This window comes from Accipiter gentilis, chromosome 3 (genome assembly GCF_929443795.1).
Source record: "Accipiter gentilis chromosome 3, bAccGen1.1, whole genome shotgun sequence".
In the NCBI taxonomy this organism is placed as follows: domain Eukaryota; kingdom Metazoa; phylum Chordata; class Aves; order Accipitriformes; family Accipitridae; genus Astur; species Astur gentilis.
The window spans coordinates 4,580,090-4,602,027 of record NC_064882.1 but is presented as its reverse complement, the minus strand read 5'-3'; the positions used below and the strand labels follow the sequence as shown (position 1 = coordinate 4,602,027).

The following is a 21,938-nucleotide window of genomic DNA, read 5'->3' as shown; positions in this document are numbered from 1 at the left end:
TGTGCAATAGCCTATAAAGTCAAGGATGTTAAGATACTCAGAAGGTGTGTTTTATAAGATACATTGTACCATGTTCGAAACTTGCAGCTCATGCACATCATTAAACCCAGTGCAGCATCTTGTTTGTGTATTTTAACACGGGAACAGTGCACTTAACTTGCACATGTTGTTCATATAGAAATGCTAGCAGGGTTGAATTTTCCAAAACTGGAACTTCTACACTTTATTCCATAGATGCAAGTGTTAAAATATTTGTATCTACTTTAGTGTGTTTGTATGCATACTCCCAAATAGCATAATTTCAATGCAGTGCTGAATGATTTCACTAGAACTTAGATTACAGTTCGGTTACAAACCACAGTTTTGATTACAGCACAGATGCATGTAGATGAGAATAAAAAAATAAGATAATTTGGATGATCTTTGACCATTATTTTCATCTTCCTTATGCCGTGATAGTATAAACAGCAAGTGAAGGAGTTTAGTTTGCTGAAATGATTATTTAAACCTTACAAATAAGAGGTTAAATTTTACTGTATTTCCTCAAGATTTGATTTATGACAGGCATTAACATAACTGCTGCTCTCTGAAATTTATTTCATTTTAATGTCTTAACTGAAAATATGGAATATCTGCAATTAGCAAGGATGTAACTTGCTCTCCTGTGTGCTTCTGCTTTATATTGTACTGTGTTTGGATTCTCACACATCTGCTTTCCTAGGTTAGTCTCTTTCCTAATGTTACAGATTTTTTTCTTTTCTCTCCATGTGATAAAGAATGAAGTTTTTCTATTTGAGACAGCATATTATTCAGTTCTCTTGGCATACACTGCTTTGATTATTATTGGCTTATTTGCTTGCAAAATACTTTAAGGTTCTGAGAAAGTTTGGTTTTGTTTTATGCTGTGGGTTCTTGTTCCCAAAACCTGCAATAGGTTCTTTCATTATTTTCTTATTGGGATTATACTGATCTTAATGTGTTGTTGTTGGGTACCAATTTGAATTTGGGCAAGAATTCATGACAGAAATCTTAAGGAAATTCCAGGAAATTTAAAAATAGTGGAAATAAAAATATTGCCTTAAGCATCTTCATGCTGCAGGTAGCACAATGTGTTCTGGCTTGGAGAATCTGTCAGTACAAAGAGGAGAGCAAAGATGATAGCATGGATTGATATAAAATTACTGAATCAAATTGATTTAAATCAGCAGGCAGAAAGCTTTAATCAATTTAAATTTTACTTTGCATTGAGCTTTTTAAAAGAAGGTCCAGTTAAAGCAGGTTGAGGGGCCTATCCCCTCAATTTTTAGTATCTCCAAGCACGAAGATTCTTGCAACTTCTTGAGGCAACCTGTTCCAGGTCTTAACCACCCTCATGGTTTAAAAAAAACAACAAAACCCACAACTTAACATAAAATAACAAAACCCAACCTAACTCCTTTTTTCCAATCAGATTTTCCTGTGTTCCTACTTGCCTCTTGTCCCACTGCTGTGCATCTTGAAGAACAGTCTGGCTCAGTCTTCTCTACCCTCCCACTAGATAGTTGAGGACAGTAATAAGGTATCTCCTTTGTCTTCTCTTTTATGGCTGAACAAATTCAGTTTTCTTAGCTTCTCCTTGTAATATCACATGCTCCAGCCCTCTGATTTTCTTGGTGGCCCCTTCCACTGGACTTGTTCCTCCGTTTTCAACTAGCAGGACAGTTACTAAAAGCTTATGTGTTGCATAAAGTGGTACTGACTTGTGGGAGCAAGGGCCTGTGTGAAGGGGAGTGTAGCACTGAACTTCGTGAAGCAAATATGCTGTGAAGGGATGCCTGTTAGGTCATCTAGCAACCTTTGGGTAGGATGAACTCCCTTGTCTGGTGTAGAGGCACTCCAGGGCAGGTTCCCTGACTAGCTGCTTCTAGATAGTCCACGAGGAGGGTTTAATGGTTGATATAAAATTTACTGATTTGAGGACACTTGGTGCGACATAGTCCTGTGTTTTGATTTAGCAGAGAGATACAGCAATATCCTGAAATGACAATGCAAGCATGGTACAGCAACTGCAATATACATTTGGACCACCATGCAAAAGTGATTCCCATTACTGGTGTCTGTATGCCCACTATCAGAATGTTGGGCATCCCCAGTTCACCAGGAAGGAATATGTGGGCTAAAGCCATCTCGAGCCTATTTCTCTATTCAGAGCTCCTTCTGTTGGTTGTTCAGTTTTTATATTTTATGTTGGGCTAAGCCGTGTATATAGCACACACACACACCCCCCAGGTCTTGCTAGCTGAGGAAGACATTACAGTCTACTAATTATCTTGGAGAAGGCTGTTTATAGAACCTGTTGACTCACTGGTACAGCCATATATCTAAAACAAAGGTTACCCTCTAGTCCCTCTTGTGTTGAGATAAGTTCAGAGTGCTTTACGCCACTTGGTGGTCATTCCTTACACCTATTCCCTGAGTTCATCACCCTTGCCTATGTCCTCTGAGCCTTCTTCCACTGGAGGGGTTTGCTGGTCGGTAACGCAGGCTGTAGCTCCGAGACTGGTGTAAACATGTTCCTTGTGAACTGATGGGTCACGTGTAACTGGAGAGGTGCTTGCCTGTACTGGCTGCTCCTCGCCTCAGAGTTCAATACCATGTACGTTTTGGTCACATGAGGTAATATGTCCAGCTGCACAAGGGTGAGTGGAGTCACGATGCTGTCTGGAAAAAAAGAGGGCGAAAAGCTGTAGGGCCACAAGAGACGGCAGCAGCCTCAGATATGGGTTGATGATGTAGCTGGGTTATTTTGAAGGGCTTGAATCTACTCTGGTGAAAACAGGGACCCGAGTTTAGGGCCTTAAGTGGATCCTTCCTTACGATGTAGGTGACCCTGCAGGTGGATTTTGGAACAAATGCTTGTACCTGGTCACAGTGCTTTTTGTCTCAGTGTGGTCGGAAAGGTGTATTTGGCATGGCAGGTGCACGCAGCTTTGGGAATAGGAGTGTCACTGCAGGAAGGAGAACCAGGAGGAGATAACCAGGGAGTAGTCTTCAAAGACTTCAAAGGGTTAAATGATCTGCTCTAGGAAATACAGCAGTCATTCCAAGATTCATCACCATGACTTTGACACAAAAAAGAGAATACGTAATTTCTTACTTGCCATCTGTAATAATAATCTGTTCAGTTTCTTTGATTATAAAAACAACAACCACTGTGATGAGGATATGTTTTCACAGAATAAGCAATTGGAGATGATTCCCCCCCCCCTGCCCCCCCCGCATTTCTTGCAGTACCAAGTGGTATGCATATTAAAGTATTTTTGATCTTTAAAGGAAAGTTAGGACACCCTCTACTGGCTAGTTTTGGAAATAAATCTGAGCTACAGCCCACCAGTTTGGAGTCAGCAGTAGTTAAACTTAATCTGTACACCAATTTTAATGTAGTATTTTTTATTTTTTTTTATGGGTTTGAGAGGAGTTTAGGGTTTTTCCCCCCTGCTATGTCGTTCTGTCCCTGGCTTCAGCAGAGTGAATCTGCCTGTGATGAAACTGTATTTTTAAATACAGTTTGTTACAGCTTTTAGGCTAACAGTTCTATAGGTACAAATGGAAATAGCTAGATGTTATCACAGCTTTTGTTGCCTAGTAACCAAAGCCCAATGTATAATTTCAATGGGATAAATCTGATGCGCTTGCCTGTTTTCATCTTTAGTAGCTGAATACATGTAAATATATTAATATTTAAATGTCTTATGGTGTGATAATTAAAATGTATTGAAATCTGTACCTTTACGAATTCAATTACAATGATTTGACTGATGTAAATTTCCCAAAATGAAGAGTGATCCTGTAGTTCTTGTAACATTGCTTTACTGTTCATGTAAGCAAGCGTCTCAGTGTGCCTGTGCAAACAAATCTTAAATTCTTTTTTGCATACTGTTCTCAAATTTCACCTTTCCATTTTGTTCACTGATTTGATGATTTACATATTTTTCTACTGAATCCATTTAAGCAGTCAAGGATTGTTCTCAGAGTTATTTGCTCAACTATACTGATAACATAGCTAAAATTATCTAGGACTCTGAATTATTTACTGAATTTTTAAGCAGGTGTGAAACGTTTGCTTCATTAGGACAAGTTGTGTAAATAGATACTTGTACTGGATTTCTAGCCTTGATTTTTGGTATGTAATTTCATGATCATATCTTATCCTAGAATTCACTATCAAATGAGTTATCTACTCGCTGTTATAACTAATCGTACTGTAGTTCTAGTAATGGAAATTGTATTACTAATATTATCTTCACATTTTCATAAATGTATGCTAAAATAAATTGAGTCACTGTACTGTTTTAACCTTGTCATTAGTAACCTTTAAGCTCACTAAATTTGTTTTGAATTATGTGAGTTTGTGACACTTGTGCCTATTACATACAGATCTTATCCACTGATTTTGTTAAACTTATTTGATATTTTCAAGGATTATCTAAGATTTAAACTAGTTTTTAGTTATTTTGCTTAGCAGCAATCTGTGTATCTCGGTGCAAATGCACTGTGGTTTTCCTTCATTTCTCTTTCATTAGCAGCTGATATTCAGAGCAAACTCTTGTTAAATGTATGATCTTTCCTTCTTACTGTCTAGATTGATAGCCAAATATGTAAAACAGATGCTATAGTGGATTATTGCCTCAAATTAGAGATTAATACCATGAGGAACAGAGAGACGGCTTTCAAGCAGGCTTCCATATATGGCAAGCTCAAGGGAGAGGAACAGCTGTAAATAGCAGAAGTGGGACCCAAAAATGAAATTTAAAGCAGACATTAGCTTTACAAGGTTGTATCACCTGAAGTCCTTTTTGGTTTAGTTTGGGTTGTAATTGTTAGTTTTATTTCAAGAAAAAAGTCTAAAGAGTAAACAATAACAGTAGCTCTTTAGAAGCCAATTAGGTAGATGCTTACAGACATGATGGTAAATATTTGATTCTACAGGCAGTTACTAAGACTAAAACTTCTTCCAAAGAGCAACAAAGTAGAAGTATGTTCTGCAGCTTTCATGTAGTAAGTGTATGTTACACACATGTGTAAGGTTTCTAAATTGTTTTATTCTGCTGTTCCAGCTCTCTTTTTATTCTTCCAGTTTTCTTCCTGTTTGACTCTCTTTAATTCTACCCAAGTAATTGTTTAAATTAAAAGCAAACATTAACAGGAGTAGTGCAGCCATTGCCTTTGGTGTGTTTTTTGCTTGCTTATTATTGATGCAGCCCTGTAGTATATGTTTATATGGAAGTGAACAGTTTCAAGATTTACAGGCTAAAATCTTGCCTGTTGTCATCCACTGAAGATGTAAGCTAACGTTAATTTCAGACTTGAATGTTCTAAAATAGAAGACTCATTAAAGTTACTGTTAAAGGCACAGAAAATGAAAATATTGTGAAGAAGAAATTGTAGATAGCAGTATGGAATTTTTCTCAAAGGCACAGTTATAGTTCACCTAAATCTCATGTTTAAGTTTCAGTGGGCAAATAAAGTGTATGTTATATAGTTTTTAAAATTCTTCTTTACTTTTTGCTTGCTTTGTGGAAGTTGAAGGACAAATATGTCATTTACACTATTTCCTTACTGATACGGATTTTTAAAGAGTTACAGAATATTTTATGTTCTCAGGCTTTTAAATGCCTTAATTGTTGTTCTTCCAAGAAGGTCACAGACTTTGGAAGCTGGAGTCCTTACTAGTATCAGTGGCATAAAGATGCTTATTATTGATGCTAAAAAGTGGTACAATGTCCAGTGCTTGCATGCAAACAAGATTTACGTATTCTATCATGGTCTAGAAAACTTTGATTTAAAGAAATATCTAATGCCAAAGGTTTGGAAATGAGATGTAATTATGGAGTGTTGGGAACAGTAAGAACGGAACTTGTGAATGACTATTGGGAAGAGTTTACATGAAGTGTGAGAATTATAATTTATGGAATGATTTGCCAGTGAACACGGTGGTAGAGATGTTGCTTGTTGTTTTAAATCTTAAATGGTATTTGCAGGGAGGTAAAGTCATGTTAATGTTGGGTTTTAAGTTCTTCAGTCACATAATGCTGAAACTTTCCTCTCTGTTTTAGTCTTAATTTTTTAATGGATTATTTTGTTTTGTTTGTTAATATTGAGAATAGTCTTGTATAAGATCAGAAGTGAATTGGGATATTGATCACGTGTTGCTTCTTACAGGTACTGCTCCCAGCAGCTGGTCTCTTGCAACTGCAGGATGTGAAAAGGACTTGCTGTGAATTTTTGGAATCCCAGCTTCATCCTATCAACTGCTTGGGGATTCGTGCTTTTGCTGACATGCATGCATGCACAGATCTCTTGAACAAGGCCAACACATATGCAGGCAAGTTACCATTAGTGTAGCATATAGCTTGATATCTGTGCATGCAGGTACACACAGATGGGTTCCATGCCCACCCAACCCCACCCAGAGGAAACCAAATTTGATCCAGGATATTGCAGACATGTATCTTCTGACAAAGAAGTGCACCTGATATGAATGTCTATGAGAAATGAAGTCTCCTGGCTGGAACATAGTTATAAGCACAAAGGGGCAGCATCTTCACATCCTGTCAGGGCCATACAGGGTCCAAACAATTTGTAATCCAGAAAGAAGTTAGCTTGGTGTTTAAAATTTTGCACCATCACTTAGGGGAGGAAATCAGGAAAGAAGAATTAAAGTTCTGGCAACTGCCACAAGCCAAAGTCTGTAGGAAGTACATGGGGGAAGAAGGAAGACGAGGGCATGCAAGGGGGGCTATCTGTAGCCCCTGTACTGCACTGGCTAAGAAGCAACAAGCATACCATGAGTATTGTGTTATCAACTTGTCTTCTGAAAACGCTACTCATCTAGCCCAAGACTTGAAATTTCCTACTATATAGGGTACGTGTAGTCTCATTCTTCTACCTTGACACCAAGGAGATAGGGGTGCATCTTCTAACTAACGGTATAGCTCAACCAACAAAATTCTACTTTCCTTGTAAAGAGCACTTGCCATTGGATTGTTTCACATTTTTTTCTGGAAAAAACATTCATGCAATTCTTAATTTTATTACTAAAAGTACATTGTCATGGTCATCTTAAAGACTGTGTTATTCATATCTGTAAGAGGACTGGATCATGTCAAATCTTGACATTTTTGAAAATTAGGTTCTTGTTTTGATTGCTGTTGTGAATGAAAAAGCAATTCTGATTCTGTGATGAAGTAACAGTAGTGTTGTATGGGGGGACAAGGGAGAACAATTATTTCTTTTTTCTTGATGCTGGTGAGGCCTCAGATAGAAGAATGCTGAATCGATAGATGCCAACAGGCTGAAGTGAATCCAAGGAAGTCTAACATGAACATATTAAGAAAACAGACTGACCTATGACAAAGACTGAGAGAAGAGAGTCCTTTCAGTCAAGAAACTAAAAGACTAGGAGGATGAGAAGGAATGCAAATCTTCCTGTGCGTAAAAATGACTGAGAATGAGTAAGCTTAACTTGTGAGGTATTTTTAAAGTCTTTCCAGATATTAAGGAAAAATCCAACTAACACAGGTCAGGCAAGCTGTCTGTGGAAGTTACGGACTTTCCACTGTTAGGCAGCTGTAAAAAACCTGGGAAGACTAACTTCTGATTTAGGTTGATCTAAATCACGTCTGTGTGCAAAACCAGATGATTTGAAGTTCTTTCTAGCTTACATTTCTACTATTCTGTGAAGGCTAAAATCCTTTTTTTTTTTTTTTTTTTCCCTCTTTATATTCCAAAAACATTTTCTGCTGTTGGAAACTGATACACATGTAGTTTTAGAGAGTGTATTACTAAATGGGTAATTTTTAACATAATGGATTAAAACCTTGTTTGACTGCTCTTGATGCCAAAAAAGGTTGTGAAATGTAGATGACTAAAAAGTAAGCAAAACATTGTGTAAGCTTGTAAGTTTGTGGCGTAACACTATGACCAAAACTAAGGCTTTTAATTTGTTCAGATAGCAAAGATGTTACTGTTCTTTTGTGTGTAGAGTGCCTTGAGGTCTTGATGTTTGAGTCAAGACTGAAGATGTTACACTGAGGAATTAACTTTTTAATGGAAGCTTTTTGTAGTGAATAAAAACCCCCTCTTTTACAGGGTTTAACTTACTAGCCAGTGAAGTAGTATAGTTTGATTAGAGCTTTGGCACTGAATATTCAGAGAGTAGGACAAATTTGTTTGGAAATTCAGAAGTCACGGGTTGTCAGAGGTTGAGTGACTCTTAGGCATGCCTCCTTACATGCAGCTTGCACTATCTGCCCAGTCACAGATCTTTTCCTGTCTTGTCAGTCTCCCTTGGATGTTTCATTTCTACTTCAGGTTCGGCAAAACCAAACTGCTTTCCATCTAAACACCTTTCCCTTCTCCCTGTCTTCCTCTGTCACTGTTGACTTCAGTGTTCTCCCAGTCATTCAGGTTTGTAAACTTGACAACTTTAACTCTCCTCTGCCATTTTCTCTCAGCTACTGAGCTGTGCGTTTCTCTAATTTTTTTCTTCCCTCCCTCCCAGATCTGCTCTACATCATGTTTCCCTTTTGGTGCAATGTAAATCCATCTCTGCCATAACTTCCTCTCTGTTTTCTAAGGTCATTTTACTACTTTTGCAATATTTCTTTTTCCCCTGGATCAAATTCCAACTTCTCATCCTTGGCTTTTCCAGTTCAGCAGAATTACTCTCACTTGAGTCTTTTATTTCATATCTCTCTTTACTACTTTTGTGCTTGGAACTAACCTCCTTTTTCCTCTGTAATCAAACAATCTTCCATTTCTGTCAAATTCCTCCAGAAAGCACTTTTGTCATCTATGCTTCCCTTTTTGTCATCATATTCTTGGAGTCCTGCTGGCCCATACCATGAGCTGCCAGCTCAACTCCTACTGTGTTTTTGCTGTATCTCTGTGGTGAATTTTAAAGCAGTGCACAGTCTGTTCTTACTCTTGAGATAAATATGCTGTGCATAGTCAGGGTGTGAGCTACTTCATTGCATTGCACTCTCCGCGCTGCCCTCCTTAAATCCCTAGCACTCTGGCAGGCTTAGTATGAGAGCAATACAGAGAAGAGAATTAAAAATGAAATATCCTGATAAGGTTGCAGAAAAAATTCATATGATTGTATTGCTTTTCATAACTTTTCTAAAATGTACAGTGACCGATTAGCATCGTTAACAGTTAGTACAGACTTAAAACTGAAGATTTTCCTGAAATAGAGCATTAAGTGCTTCATTTCATATGTCTAGGTCCAAATAATAGTTTTTTTATTGCCTTGAGTAATTTTAGACCTCATAAAAAGAAGGATTTTGATGAATGCTTTCAGTTGCCTTAATTCCTAGAAAATCTGTTTTCTGGTCTAGGTGTTGTCTGCCCCCCCCCCCCCCTTCCAGGCAATTATAGGATTTCTATCACGAATGGACGTTTCAGGAAAAAACAGAAATGCAGCAAACTCATACGATTAGGTGTCTGTCAACAGAATCCTTGGTTGCTGTCTTAAACTGAGGTATACAAATCAACCATACTCAGAAGTTTTTAGTGTAGTGAAATTGTATTCAAATTATTTATGTATCATTTTAAAAAAAAATTCAAAAGCTATTCAGGTTGTTTTTGAAAGTACTAGCTTTTGTAATACTTATCTTACTCAGAGTTGTAATGTGTATGTGACTGAATGACTTTGTGATAATTGTATTTAAACTATTATGCAAAAAAGTTCTAATTAAATCTTTTTGCCTTTTAGTAATATAATGCCAAATCCAAAAAGCCATTATATTTTTGACCTTTTATGCAATAGGAAGCAAGGTGTACCCTTATTAACTAGAGTTACTGTTCAGATATTTAGTGTTTTAGGGAACACATTTTGATATAGCTGTTGCTTAATTTTGAATATTTTTTTTCTAACTTACGTTCTGACTATGCCTTAGTAACTTCTAAACTACTTCAGTTACTTCTAAACAATCTTTGTTCAATTTAGCAGTTGAAGCTAATATTTATGTAGATTACTTTCCAGCAATATAAAATCTAAGACCCTGGCAACACCTTGAGTGCAATATTGCTTAAATGTGTTTGAGAGCACAGGAGCTGGGTCTAACTTGTAACCTCCCCTCTCTGGGTCAGTTGGTTCTGGCATTCTTTGCTGTGCTCGGAGAGACTCTGCAAGCAGGACACAGGCAAGTGAAAAGGAGAAGGAAGCTATTTGGTGGTCCTCCTGGGACTTGCAAGCTACTAGGCTGAGCACCGGCATGCTCAGTACTCCTGGGCTGATCATTAGTCTTGCTGGATTTCTGTCTGCTGACTCCCTATTTTTTTTCTGTACAGTTTTATACCTTTTCAGGTCAATGTTTCTCCTCTTGAATTTTCAAGCTTCTTACTGCCTGTATCTTGGCCATCATAGCTTCTTTTTGCCCCTGTTCTTATCTCAAATGGCTCTTCGTACTTTGTCAAGGCTTTTTCTTACAACTGACAATTTTTTCTCAAAAGTCTGAGCCAAAGAGATGTGGCTGTGCCATTTCAGAATTAGGCCTTGTATCACAGAGAGCTGAACTCCCAGGAGCAGATATTTTGGGATTAAGGCTCCAGAAACTAGAATGAGTACAGAAGAGGATTATTAGATTGAAAAAGCAGTGAAAATATTTCCCTGCTAGAGAAAATGAAAACCATTTGGATGTTTAACTTCTCCCAGTCTTTGTTATACTTGCTATTTTATATTTAGGAAAGAGAGGCAGGGAGATATTTCTGCTAATAGACAATGATAGCATAAAACCAAACAGATGCCGATGTAGATCAGAAGTTACTAGAGAAGTGAAACTCAGGAACTTCCTTCCAGCGGGAGTAAAAACCCAACTTTCATTAAAATTGGAGCTTCATAATCCTATGGTGGAGTTGGCTCTCCTGTAGCAGAGTGTGAGTTTTTAATAATTTAAGAGAGTCATTCATAGGCATCTACGATGCCTATCGAGAGATCTGAAAATAGTGCACAATTGATACAGATTACTTGGAATGAGCTTCTGTTGTACTTAAACTTTCTGAGATGCTACCTGTTCTTGTGATGTTCCAGAAAGCAGCTCTGCTCTGGGTCTCATCGCACTTGCAGTCAGGGACTAAGTACAGCTGAGGCCTCTCGTCCTTTTTCTGTGATGATTCCTACAAAGAGTATGCGGCATGAGCGCTGCTAGTACATCCTCAGTTTTAGTCTGGGATACGTCTTACATAGTCTTAGAGGATGTTCGCAAAATAATTTTTCCTGAGAATGTGGTGCATTTTCTAGTTGTCAGAATGTTAATGTACAACCCGAAGATAGCTTGGTAAAGCCTTTTAATGAGGAGGGGTATGCCATCTTGGATTAGAGAGGCACTTGCTCAGTGCTTAGGCCTTGACATATTTCTTAGTTATAACCAAAGAATAATAATGTACTTCCACTCACCGCATAGGCTGGTACGGGGTTTGGAAACATTGGATTGCTTGTGGAAGAAGTGTCTTTTGAGCACCAGCTTTACACAGCAAACTTTCTTGGCTTTTAGCATTGTGCTGAGGAGATGTTGAAGAAAACTTTTGTTGGGGAATCTTAGCATGTGTTGCAAAGTAAGAATTGCTGTGTTGTACTTAACTGTGGGATACAGCATTCTTGATTCTGGTGCTCTGAGTCTAAAACTTTGAGCCCTGACTAGACTTGGAAGCATGCCTGTCTTCTGTAGACTATTCTTGTGTACATTTGTATGCATGAGATTGAAAGGGCGTAGTTAGCAGAATCGTTCTTATGATTCTATTCTGAGTAGCAATGTCTGTTGCTACGCTTCTGTTACCTTGGCTGCTGTGAATTTCATGGTGTTCTCAAAAGCAGTTATTTAAGCATAAATTGACAAGTAAATCAGACTTTTAAAAAAATATAATTCTGCAGTGATTAGCTTCTGCTGGTTCTCCAACTGGCAGAGCTTGTATCTATCCTTCTGTAATAAGACTGGGGTTCCTGCTTGACCAGTGCCTTGTGTTAGGCCACTAGCAAAGACTTTTTGTCCCAAGTCAAAAAAATCACAATGTGACATTGTGAATTGAAGAAATAATTTAAAAAACTAGTTCTTGCTAAACATTTTTGTTTCATCTGCTTGAGAAATTCTTTGTTCTTTTAAGTGAATGTAAGTCTTAGATCTTTCCAAGCTCCCGTGCTCTGCATTGCTTTAAAACAAAAGGTTATCAGTTCAGAAAGAAGCTATGTTTCTGCAAAGTTCCAGCTGGTTTTATAGCATTATCACATCAGAAAGATGCAGGTACTTTATTTAGTTTATAAAAAATATCATCTGTGTTGTCGAATGGAAATAGTTGGCCTAAACTAGACGAAAGACACTTACAAGACTCAATATATTTGATTGTGATATTTTGTTTCACACACTAATATACACTGGATTACTGTCATGCAAAGATCTAGGCAATATGAGGGGTTTTTCCTTTTCTTCCAGCTGCAGCCTCTGGCACTGATAAGCTCTGGCCTTGTTTTTCATATATGTTAATGTGGCTTTGGAAGATCTTTGGGAGAAGATTTCTGAAAGTGTACAAAATGTTAAAAAGATTTCTGGAAATGGATATTAAGAGTTATCAGCTGCTGGAACACCTCAGAAAAATGTTAGAAAATGACAGAAGCCTGTTAATGATGGAACAGAAATTTAGGCAGTCTTCAACAATGTCACACACGCAGACAAGCACTGACAACAGCCACTGTCATAAAACAGAAAGGAGAAGATGGCTTACAGGCTTTTATTTTTGGCCACCATGATTGTCTGAAAGGTTTTTAATCTGAGGGAACTTCAGCAGACCTTTACTTCTGTATTTGTTTATTCCATTTAGAAAAGGCAATTAAGCCAGAGAAGGTCTGACTGTAGGTATATAAATGAGTGAAATAGTGTTTGTGAATTAATCCAGAAATGTTTATAGCATAAAATGTCCTGTGCAGATTTCAGATGTAGCTTTCCTTCCTATGTAATTGAAAAATATAAAGTTAGTGTCAATATCTTTATGGCCAGCAAGACTATGTGCCTTTTGGATAGAAGAGGTAGGTCAAGTGCTTACTGTTTCTGTGTGCGTGCATAATACACATCTCTAGACTCATAATGAAAAATAATCAAAAAGTGGGTAAAAAAAAGCATTTACAGCTCCTATTATTTCCTGTGCTCTCCACACTGGCATCGTTTATTGTAGTTCCAAAGATTTTTTACTAGCCCCTTTCATGTTGTTAAGAACTTCCTTTTTGTCCTTTTAGTTTGTCCCTGAAGCTGAAGTCCCATCCTACTGGTACAGGGCAGACAAGGACAGATCTTCAGCTATTCGGATAGAAACTGTCTCTATTGGTTGCGAAAATGTGAAAATCTGTTTTTCATATGCAATTGGAACAGATATTTTAGAACTGTCCTAAAATGGAAGGGATTTTTTTTTAAAGGCAGATTTTAGTTTTGATAATAAAGAAGTAGGATTCTACTTGCTTAGGAAGTGGGAATTTGGGAGCCAAGCCTCGGCAGCTCCTAAGCCAGCTTGTTTCCAGGCTGCCTGACTCCGGAGCCAGCTGGCTTCAGTGTCTGGTTAAAGTGTCAAGAAGTGGGGCAGGATTCCAATACGAATTTGTCAAAGTTGCACACTGTGTGGAAAATTCTGATTTGGAAAAAAGTAAGTATTTTATTCTCTCATGAAAACTTCCAGCCAGATAGTTCTATCTGTTTGCTTATCTAGGAGATGTTCATGGAGAAATAAGTATGTTACCTAATGCAACAAATAAAAACCAAGCTAATTTGAGATTTTGCAGGGGACAGATGCATGAAATATTTAATTGTCATCATAAGTTTCATGATGCTTGATGTTAATATGTCTAAATTATTGAAGCTTTCAGGATGTGAGCAATAATATGGGATAATACAAATCCTAACCCAGAAGGCAAAAAAAATACACCACCACCCCCCTCCCCCCAATATTATTTTTCGTTCATCATTACTAGAAAAAAAGGATCTAAGCGGGATTTTTGGAACTCTTGATACTGAATCATATTAATTCAAAGATGCTGATATCCTCCTTGTTAAAAGGAAGCAAAAAGTTTGAATTTTATAAGCATTATTTTTATATATAATAAAATAATGCCTTCTGTCTTCAACACTTGAACAGCTTTAGATAAATTGCTGTTGGCACATTTTATTGGGTTTTTTTTGCATTTCCTTGTTCTTTTTCAGTTACTAATTATTTTGAGTAATCCATTTAGCTGTAATTTCAGTTGGCTTCTGCCAAAAGGTTATCTATCAATCAGTTAAAATGGTCTCCTTGACAACAAGAGATCTGGTTCTTAAGAGACAAGTGATTTCACCTTACCTCTTTTTTTGATGACTAAAACTTATACAGCAATCTACTCCTGTATTTCTCTTTTTTTTTTTTTTCTGTAATTCCTTCAGCTGAGGATTTGTTTCCAGGTGTTGCTTGAGAACCTGAGTCTGTAGCTATTGACGAAGTAGTTTCTTTTAATTTCTCATTTTTTTCATTCTTATGTCTTCTCTTGGCCACGTGCCTTTTTTTATACTTTAAGCACAGAGGCTGACATCCAGTAAAATAGTCTTAATTTTTGTTCAAGTATTGTCTATTTTTTTCAGATTTTATTCTACAGTTCTCTTTCTAGCATGAAAACAGGAAACAGCCTCACATTCATTGTATTACTTTGAAAATTCTCAACTTCTGCTCTTCTGGTTTAGAGGCTGGATCTCTTCCTTTTTAAAAGTTGATTTAGATTTATGACATGCTCTAAAAAGCAAGGCTTTTATATATGAGTCTAAAATCAACTAGGTATTTCCAGTTTATGAAGAGCATCCTGTTGGATGTGATCCACTGTTGGATTGGCTTTCTCAAGGGAAGATGAACAAGGCTTCTGAACCTCAGATTTGTTTGAGATTTGGATGAGCGTTGCTTCCTCTTTCTGCTTGCTTCCTAACTCAGCTTCTGAGTAGCCAGGCATGCTGTTTTGTAGTACTGTCACTTGAAATTTGGAGTTTATCATAAAACTAATGTATTAGTTATATTATAAATATATTTAGAAATATATTATAAATACTTAATAAGCGTACCTCTGAAAATGCTACTTCAGCTTACGAAACTGCATATTTGTAGTGTGAAAAGTAAACAGACATGAAGATTTGTACGGAGTGGAAAAGTAATGGTGGTGTTATAAAAATGGATACTATTTCTACTTATCCTTTCTCTCCCATTGCCTGAAATACTGCAGAAAATACTACCTGTCCATCATAAAAAAATGCTGCAGATTTAGAGGGACTTGTAGTGATAATGATTGCATGAATGAAAAGGCTGGTAGAATGAGGGACTGAAAAGGCAAGGATTGTATAATGAATGATGTTGAGTGACAGGGTGCAGCTTTCCCTGTCATCATATTCACCATTAGAACATGGGGATATTAATTGAAAACTGATTAATGGTAAACTGGGTGTTACATTTAGATGTTGGGCTTTTTGTTCAATGAGACTGTAGGATTATTACTATAAGAAAGTATTAAAGTAAAGAATTTAACGGGACTTAAGGGGACTGGACTGCATCTTACTAAACTCATTGTTTAGTAAAATGTGGTTAAGGTAAAATATCCTTCTGGCTACCATTCCCTAATATTTCATGGTTATAGTGAGACTTTTATGAGAGGAGGTTTTATTGTCATACTTTTAATATATATTCTTGGACTTTTGTCTGAAACAATTTGTACTGCCTGTTCCAAGGAATAGGATGCTAAACTAGATAAAGAACAAGAACTATACTGTGTTAGATTTGTCTTTTTATGCTCTCTAGTCTTTAGTACAGTGCAAAAAAGCTGTTGTACCCTGCAAAGTTGACCTGAAAAATTTAGACTTCTTGATCTGGAAGAATTCAGCATTTAACTTTTTTTTTAACAGCTTAAGACAGTTTGTCAAGCATGTAAGCATGGAGTCTTAAGTATAGTAGCACTAGTGGAGTGTTAGAAAAGGCTTTAAAAAGTTCTTTAGTTTGAATATGTTTGATGACCTTTTTTTACTTATTCTGAGTGAATTCTTAAATTCCTGGTAATAGCTGTCCCTTCTAATTTCTGTTAAGAATAGCTGAAGAGGGGGAAAAATAACAGTTAACTGGATGGAGCTACTTTTAAAGCAGCTGAATGGCTTATAAAGCAATTTTAAGGAAGGAAAAGGACAACTGAATAACTGAACAACAACTTGATAAAGATACATGCTCTATATTAAAAGAAAATGTCTGGTTCTACAACTAAAATATTGAATTTTGCCAGTTTTATTTTCTTTAAGTTGAGGCATTAAAAAAAAAAAAAAAAAGAGGAAAAACTACACAGTGTAGAGATTGTGGTATGTAATATTTTTATGATGTTGGAGAAGCTCTGAGAGATGCAACAGGATCCAGACCTGTTGTTTGATTTGATCTACATTAGACTGCAAAACTGCTGGTTAGTTCTAATGAATCAGCCATTGTTTGTGTTGAACTGCAGGTTCAAAACATGTTTGTCAACAGCATAAAGAGCATATTCTTTTTCTGGATTTTTTTTGCTGTATTTGTGTGTACGAATTTAGCAAAATGGGATTTAAGTAATTGTCAAGGACAAGTACTCAGATAAAGGAATGCTGAAAATGTTAAATTGCTATGATTGCTACTTTTAGTATAAAGTGTTTTAATATTTCAATTATTTTTTATAAAAGCTGTTTGTGAGACCAAGCTTTAACCTATATAAAATGTTTTAAGTTAAGGTATTGCTTCTCGATATGACAAATTAGCATGCATTTTTACTTGTTTTCCTTTATTTTTTCTCTGCTGCTTTAATGCTTGTTGTGGGATGCACTTAGCACTGTATGTTAGAGTACTACTTTTCCTCCAAACAGAACAGCACTTTTCTGATGTCGTACTTAGTGAAGAATACCTCAACCTTGGTGTAGAGCAGGTGTGCAGTCTTATATCCAGTGACAAGCTCACAATTGCCTCAGAAGAGAAGGTAAGACCATCTGTATCCCAGTATTCTTTTTATCCTTTTGGGTGAGGGTGTGAGCTTGCTCTTACTGCTCTTGCGCACTTGTTTGGATGTGTTCTTTCTTTCCTCAGTGAAATTAGGCATGTATTGTGCTGATGTTTAAAGGATTTTTCCCCAAAGTGTTAAGGATTTTTCCCAAAAGTGATGTTGAAAATTAACCTCAAGTCTTAAAAATCCTAAAACTGTATTAAATCACACAACCCTTTTTTTCTTTAGAAAAAAATTGAAACTAAATTAAGTGGAAATTCCTTCTCATCTTCAGGCAGAACAAACAGAACACATGCTGTGAATCACATATACAGGAGTTTGGTTTACCAAGGTGTAACTAACTCAAAAATAGTAGTTTGAAGAGCAAGCATACGCCATCTATTAACTTTAACATCAGCAGGCCCACATAGGTATTAAAACTCTGTATGTATATGTATGTGGACTGTTTAGCCCAACCAAACAAATGTGAGTTGCAAAGGAGATGGCTAGGTAGCTTGGTATAACCAAACTTGAGTTTAAGTATGTGTTGGCTCACCTTTAGCTAGATCTCATTCTTTTAAAGCAATTTTTGAAACTGTGATCTTCAGTGAACCCCGTGCATCTCTTTGAACCTCTAATGGTTTTCAGGTTGTAGAAGTATTCATTTTTTGAATCCAGTTGTGATCAATGTAAAATATATTGGTTTTCTTTTTTCCAAAGAGCATATAGTTGTACTAACACCTCTGTTCAAATGAGGCTAAATGGTATTCAAAAGCATGTTTGAATACTGATTTGTATGGCTAGGTAGTTTTTTGTGTTAAAACCTTTTTTGAAACTTTGAATCTCAGAACTATTTGCTTAAACTGCAACTAGCAAGGTTATGTTCCTGTTCTCATAATACCCTGAAGGTCCAGCTTTATCACTTTGATTTTGATATACGTGATGCTGCTTCTGTGGAGCATAATTAAGGTTTTAATGCTGTAGTGTATGATGAGCTGCTGTGCAATACAGGAGAAACTAGGCCTGGGATCACTTCTTCTAGTAAGACTCAGTGATGATAAGTCATTTGAGTGATGATGTGGCAGGTCGGTTTTCCAAGAAAGGAAGTCTTAGGATTGTAATATCACTGCTGCTGTGTCGTTTGTTTACTTAGTTTTATTGGATTTTCAGTACCAGTGAAATTATTGTGTGCATTTTGTCAATGTAGTGCAGCTATCCTTGAAACACCAGTAGAGAAATGACAGAAAAAGAGACTGGCTACTACATCTTCAGAATTTTGTAGTGGGTAACTTATGGAAATAATGGGAGCTGTAACTGCTCTTGTCTTTTCTCATGTTAGGAATTTTAGTATAAGCAAAAACTGTTTTTGGAGGCACACTGATATTTTCATGCTACTGAATTTGTAAGTCAAGGGACTTGCATTTGTTTGTTTCCTGGAAGGTATTTGAAGCAGTGATAGCGTGGGTAAACCATGACAAAGATGTAAGGCAGGAGCTAATGGCACGCCTGATGGAGCATGTTCGGCTGCCTTTGCTTTCCCGCGAATATTTAGTTCAGGTAAGCAAAAAAGGAATACTAATTCTTCTGCATGTGAACGTTTCAGTTTACTTTTTTAATGCCAGATGGATAATTTTAAATTTAAACAACAGAGTAAGGTAGTGTGTTACTGATAGTAAAAATAGACAGCCACCATTACATATGCACATGCACACACACACACAGTCAAATGAGGGATTGCCACGTAGAGGATATCATATATAAGTAATTTATCTGTTTGGCTGACTACTTGTCATTCTACAGTAGTAATCTGAATGATTTAATTAGCTGAGATCAGGTTAGCTTTCATTTTTAATATGATATTTGATATAACACCTCTTCTCATAAATGAATTTTAAATTTCAAAATTGAATCTATTATTTAAATTGGTTAGGACTTGCTGATAAAGGAAACATTTCTTTACCTGCTTCAGATATAATACATTTTTTCAAATTTTATAAGATCATTTTGAATATTTAGGTGTCAGGTCAAATACTTAAGGTTGAAAATACCAGTTCACTATTAGCATTGGTTAGTAGGTGTAGTAGCAGGTTGGTAGGTGTTTATTTTAGAAATTCTGATTTTGTGATATAAATTTCCTCTACTTTTTGTGGTTTGTTGTGGGTTTTTTGTTTGTTTTGCTTTTGTGGGTTTTTATGTTTCATTTTGCTGTTGTGGTTTCTTATTGTTGTGGGGTGGTTTACTAGTTTGTTAAATTCTTCTCCCCCACATCCCCCTTGAAGTGTTCTGTATTCTCTGTATTTGAAAAGTTAAGAAATGTGCTTGTGAGGAAGTGACTTACCTTGCCTAACACTGTTTCTTCTACTTAACTAGTAAGAGAATCAACTTTTTTTTTTCCCGTGACTGCATATTGCCATCACATAAATTCATGTCTAACTGTGGTTAAACTACAATCTAAAAAATCAGAATAATCTGCATTTGTGTGATATAATGCAGGCTTTATTACATTTCAGATTATTTGTGTTTTACTTCCTTATTGTGCTCAGACCTTGTTAAACTTCTATTAATAAACAGAGAGTTGAAGAAGAAATATTGGTTAAGAACAGCAGTGCTTGTAAAGATTACCTCATTGAAGCTATGAAGTATCATTTGCTACCAACAGAGCAACGAGCATTGATGAAAAGCACTCGAACGAAATTGAGAACACCTGCTAGCCTTCCAAAAGTAAGACCCTTATTTTTGCAGTGTACTTATTTCTTCAAACTCCATTTTAACAGATTTCATGAGAACATGACCATCACTTGAGGTATTCCAATAAAAATTTTCATACCAGAACTATTTATCACAAAACTATAACAAGTGATTAGCTTTGTACTCCATACTATTTGTGATATAGATATTTTAGTCTCCCACGTAACCCCTACATTCACAATCCACCAGCTTGCCCCCCCCCCCCCCCCCCCCCCAAAAAAAAAAAGTAAGTTCTTCAGCATTTGAAAAATATACAGTTATAGGCCTGGTGTTAGAGAAATGAGCCTGCTTCTTTAAAAAAACAAAACGAAAAACCCAAACCAAACAACAAAAAAACCCAACCCTAACAGAGACTGATGCTTCTGAGTTGGGGCATTTATTCCATTTTTAACTAAATACGGGCTTTTCATTTTAGAAGAAGAAAACAGAACAAACATCAGATATTATCTTCTTTCCAATGAAGTAAGGATGTTTTCTCATGGTACTGTTGTGGCAAGTGCAATAATGGAATAGGAGATTCCATTCAGCAGATTTAGCACATTTCTCTCAAAGGAACCAGAGAAGGCTGTTCTGTGATGGATGGTCACAGTTCTGTTGAACATCATAGATGCTGAATTCTCATACCTGAAATCAGAGTAGGATGTGAAGATACAGCAGGATCTGTCCTGTTTCTGGAAGCTCTACCTAGACTCTAGTTGCTTCCTGCTTTTCTATCTCAGATGTTTCCTCTGGACACAATGATTACAAATTGCATGTGTTTTTTAAAAAATGAATTTTGCCTAGTTTGCGAGACTTGTATTTCTTATTTAGGAGAATCGTCCTTTAATTATTGCTTGTACAGAAGCTTGTTTTATTTTTTTAACACTTTTTTGATCTTTCAGGTGCTCTCATATATGCAAATAATTAATAAATACTATTATCTCCCTTTTAGTTGATGATGGTAGTTGGAGGACAGGCACCAAAGGCAATTCGCAGTGTTGAATGCTATGATTTTAAAGAAGAACGCTGGCATCAGGTGGCTGAATTGCCTTCCAGAAGATGTAGAGCGGGTAAATGATGTCTAATTTTTTATTGCGGTTGGTAATGCTTCAGAATTAAGGGATCTGTATAAAGCACTGTATGTTCTTTGGAACGGTATTTATATTTGTCTGACAAGGGCTAAGCCTTGACTTCAGTGATCATCCTTAAAATTTGAATTACCTCCTAATCTGGAACAATACAAATCTGATAACTTGATCTTAATTTGTGCTTCAGTTTGTAATCTCTAGAGTAAACTGCTTTATTTACCTCCCATAGATATGGAAGATAAATAAATTTAAATATTACTGCATTATAATAATGACTTATTTTACTATTAAGATACCTAATTTTTATTAAATGAGATGAAGAATGTGAAGAAGTGACCAACTGATACTAAAGATATGAAAATATGACCTTAAAGCAGCTGAGATATCTAAGAAAGAAGAAATTCAGCAGGCATGATATTCAGAACTGTGAGCTATTAGTAACAAAAAGTGTCAGAACTTCTAGTATTTAATCTGAATGAAGTGTAGCTCTAAGACACTGTCAAAAGCCTGATAAGTGTAGCGAGTACTGTAAATTGTATCAAGTATCTGCATACCTAGGACACTACAGAATACCATTAATTGACTACAAGACTAAAGCACTGACCTTTCCTCCCCGTTTCCCTGCTCTAGGAATGGTGTACATGGGAGGCATGGTTTATGCTGTTGGTGGTTTCAATGGTTCTTTGAGAGTTCGCACAGTAGATTCCTATGATCCTGTGAAGGACCAGTGGACAAGCGTTGCCAATATGCAAGACAGGAGAAGCACACTCGGAGCAGCTGTATTAAATGGTCTTCTTTATGCTGTGGGAGGATTTGATGGGAGTACAGGTATTTTTGCCTTTATACTCTGCTGATTAGCTTTGACTACTCTTGACATAATTGTATCAAATTTGAATGTCTCTTTCCTGGAAGCTGTGATGAAACCAAGCATGAGGATGCCCTGGCATCTTGTGGTGTGTAATGTGCTTTAGTGGTCACATCCTTCTACCTGGACAATGGACTGTTTGCTCCATCTAAGAGTTTAGTCTTAATGACTAGTGAATATAAGTTCCCTTTCAGTATTCCTTTGATAGACAGAGTCCTTAGCTCATGGAAGATCTGAGCAGAAA

General features: G+C 36.6%; 1 protein-coding gene across 6 annotated transcripts in view; it reads left to right on the top strand.

The window, feature by feature from the left end:
• Positions 1–21,938, top strand: part of KLHL2 (kelch like family member 2) — a 59,623-nt gene that overhangs the window by 29,469 nt on the left and 8,216 nt on the right. For 5 of the 6 annotated variants that reach the window (XR_007510125.1, XM_049833715.1, XM_049833757.1 and 2 more), the window contains 6 exons: positions 6,202–6,364; positions 16,902–17,011; positions 18,455–18,571; positions 19,586–19,735; positions 20,694–20,811; positions 21,460–21,657. Coding sequence is in view for 5 of the 6 variants with exons in the window: in XM_049833715.1 (XP_049689672.1) it covers positions 6,202–6,364; positions 16,902–17,011; positions 18,455–18,571; positions 19,586–19,735; positions 20,694–20,811; positions 21,460–21,657 (856 nt within the window). In the remaining variant the exon portion in view is untranslated. The remainder of the gene's footprint in view (positions 1–6,201; positions 6,365–16,901; positions 17,012–18,454; positions 18,572–19,585; positions 19,736–20,693; positions 20,812–21,459; positions 21,658–21,938) is intronic. The other variant, XM_049833739.1, reaches the window with a different exon arrangement.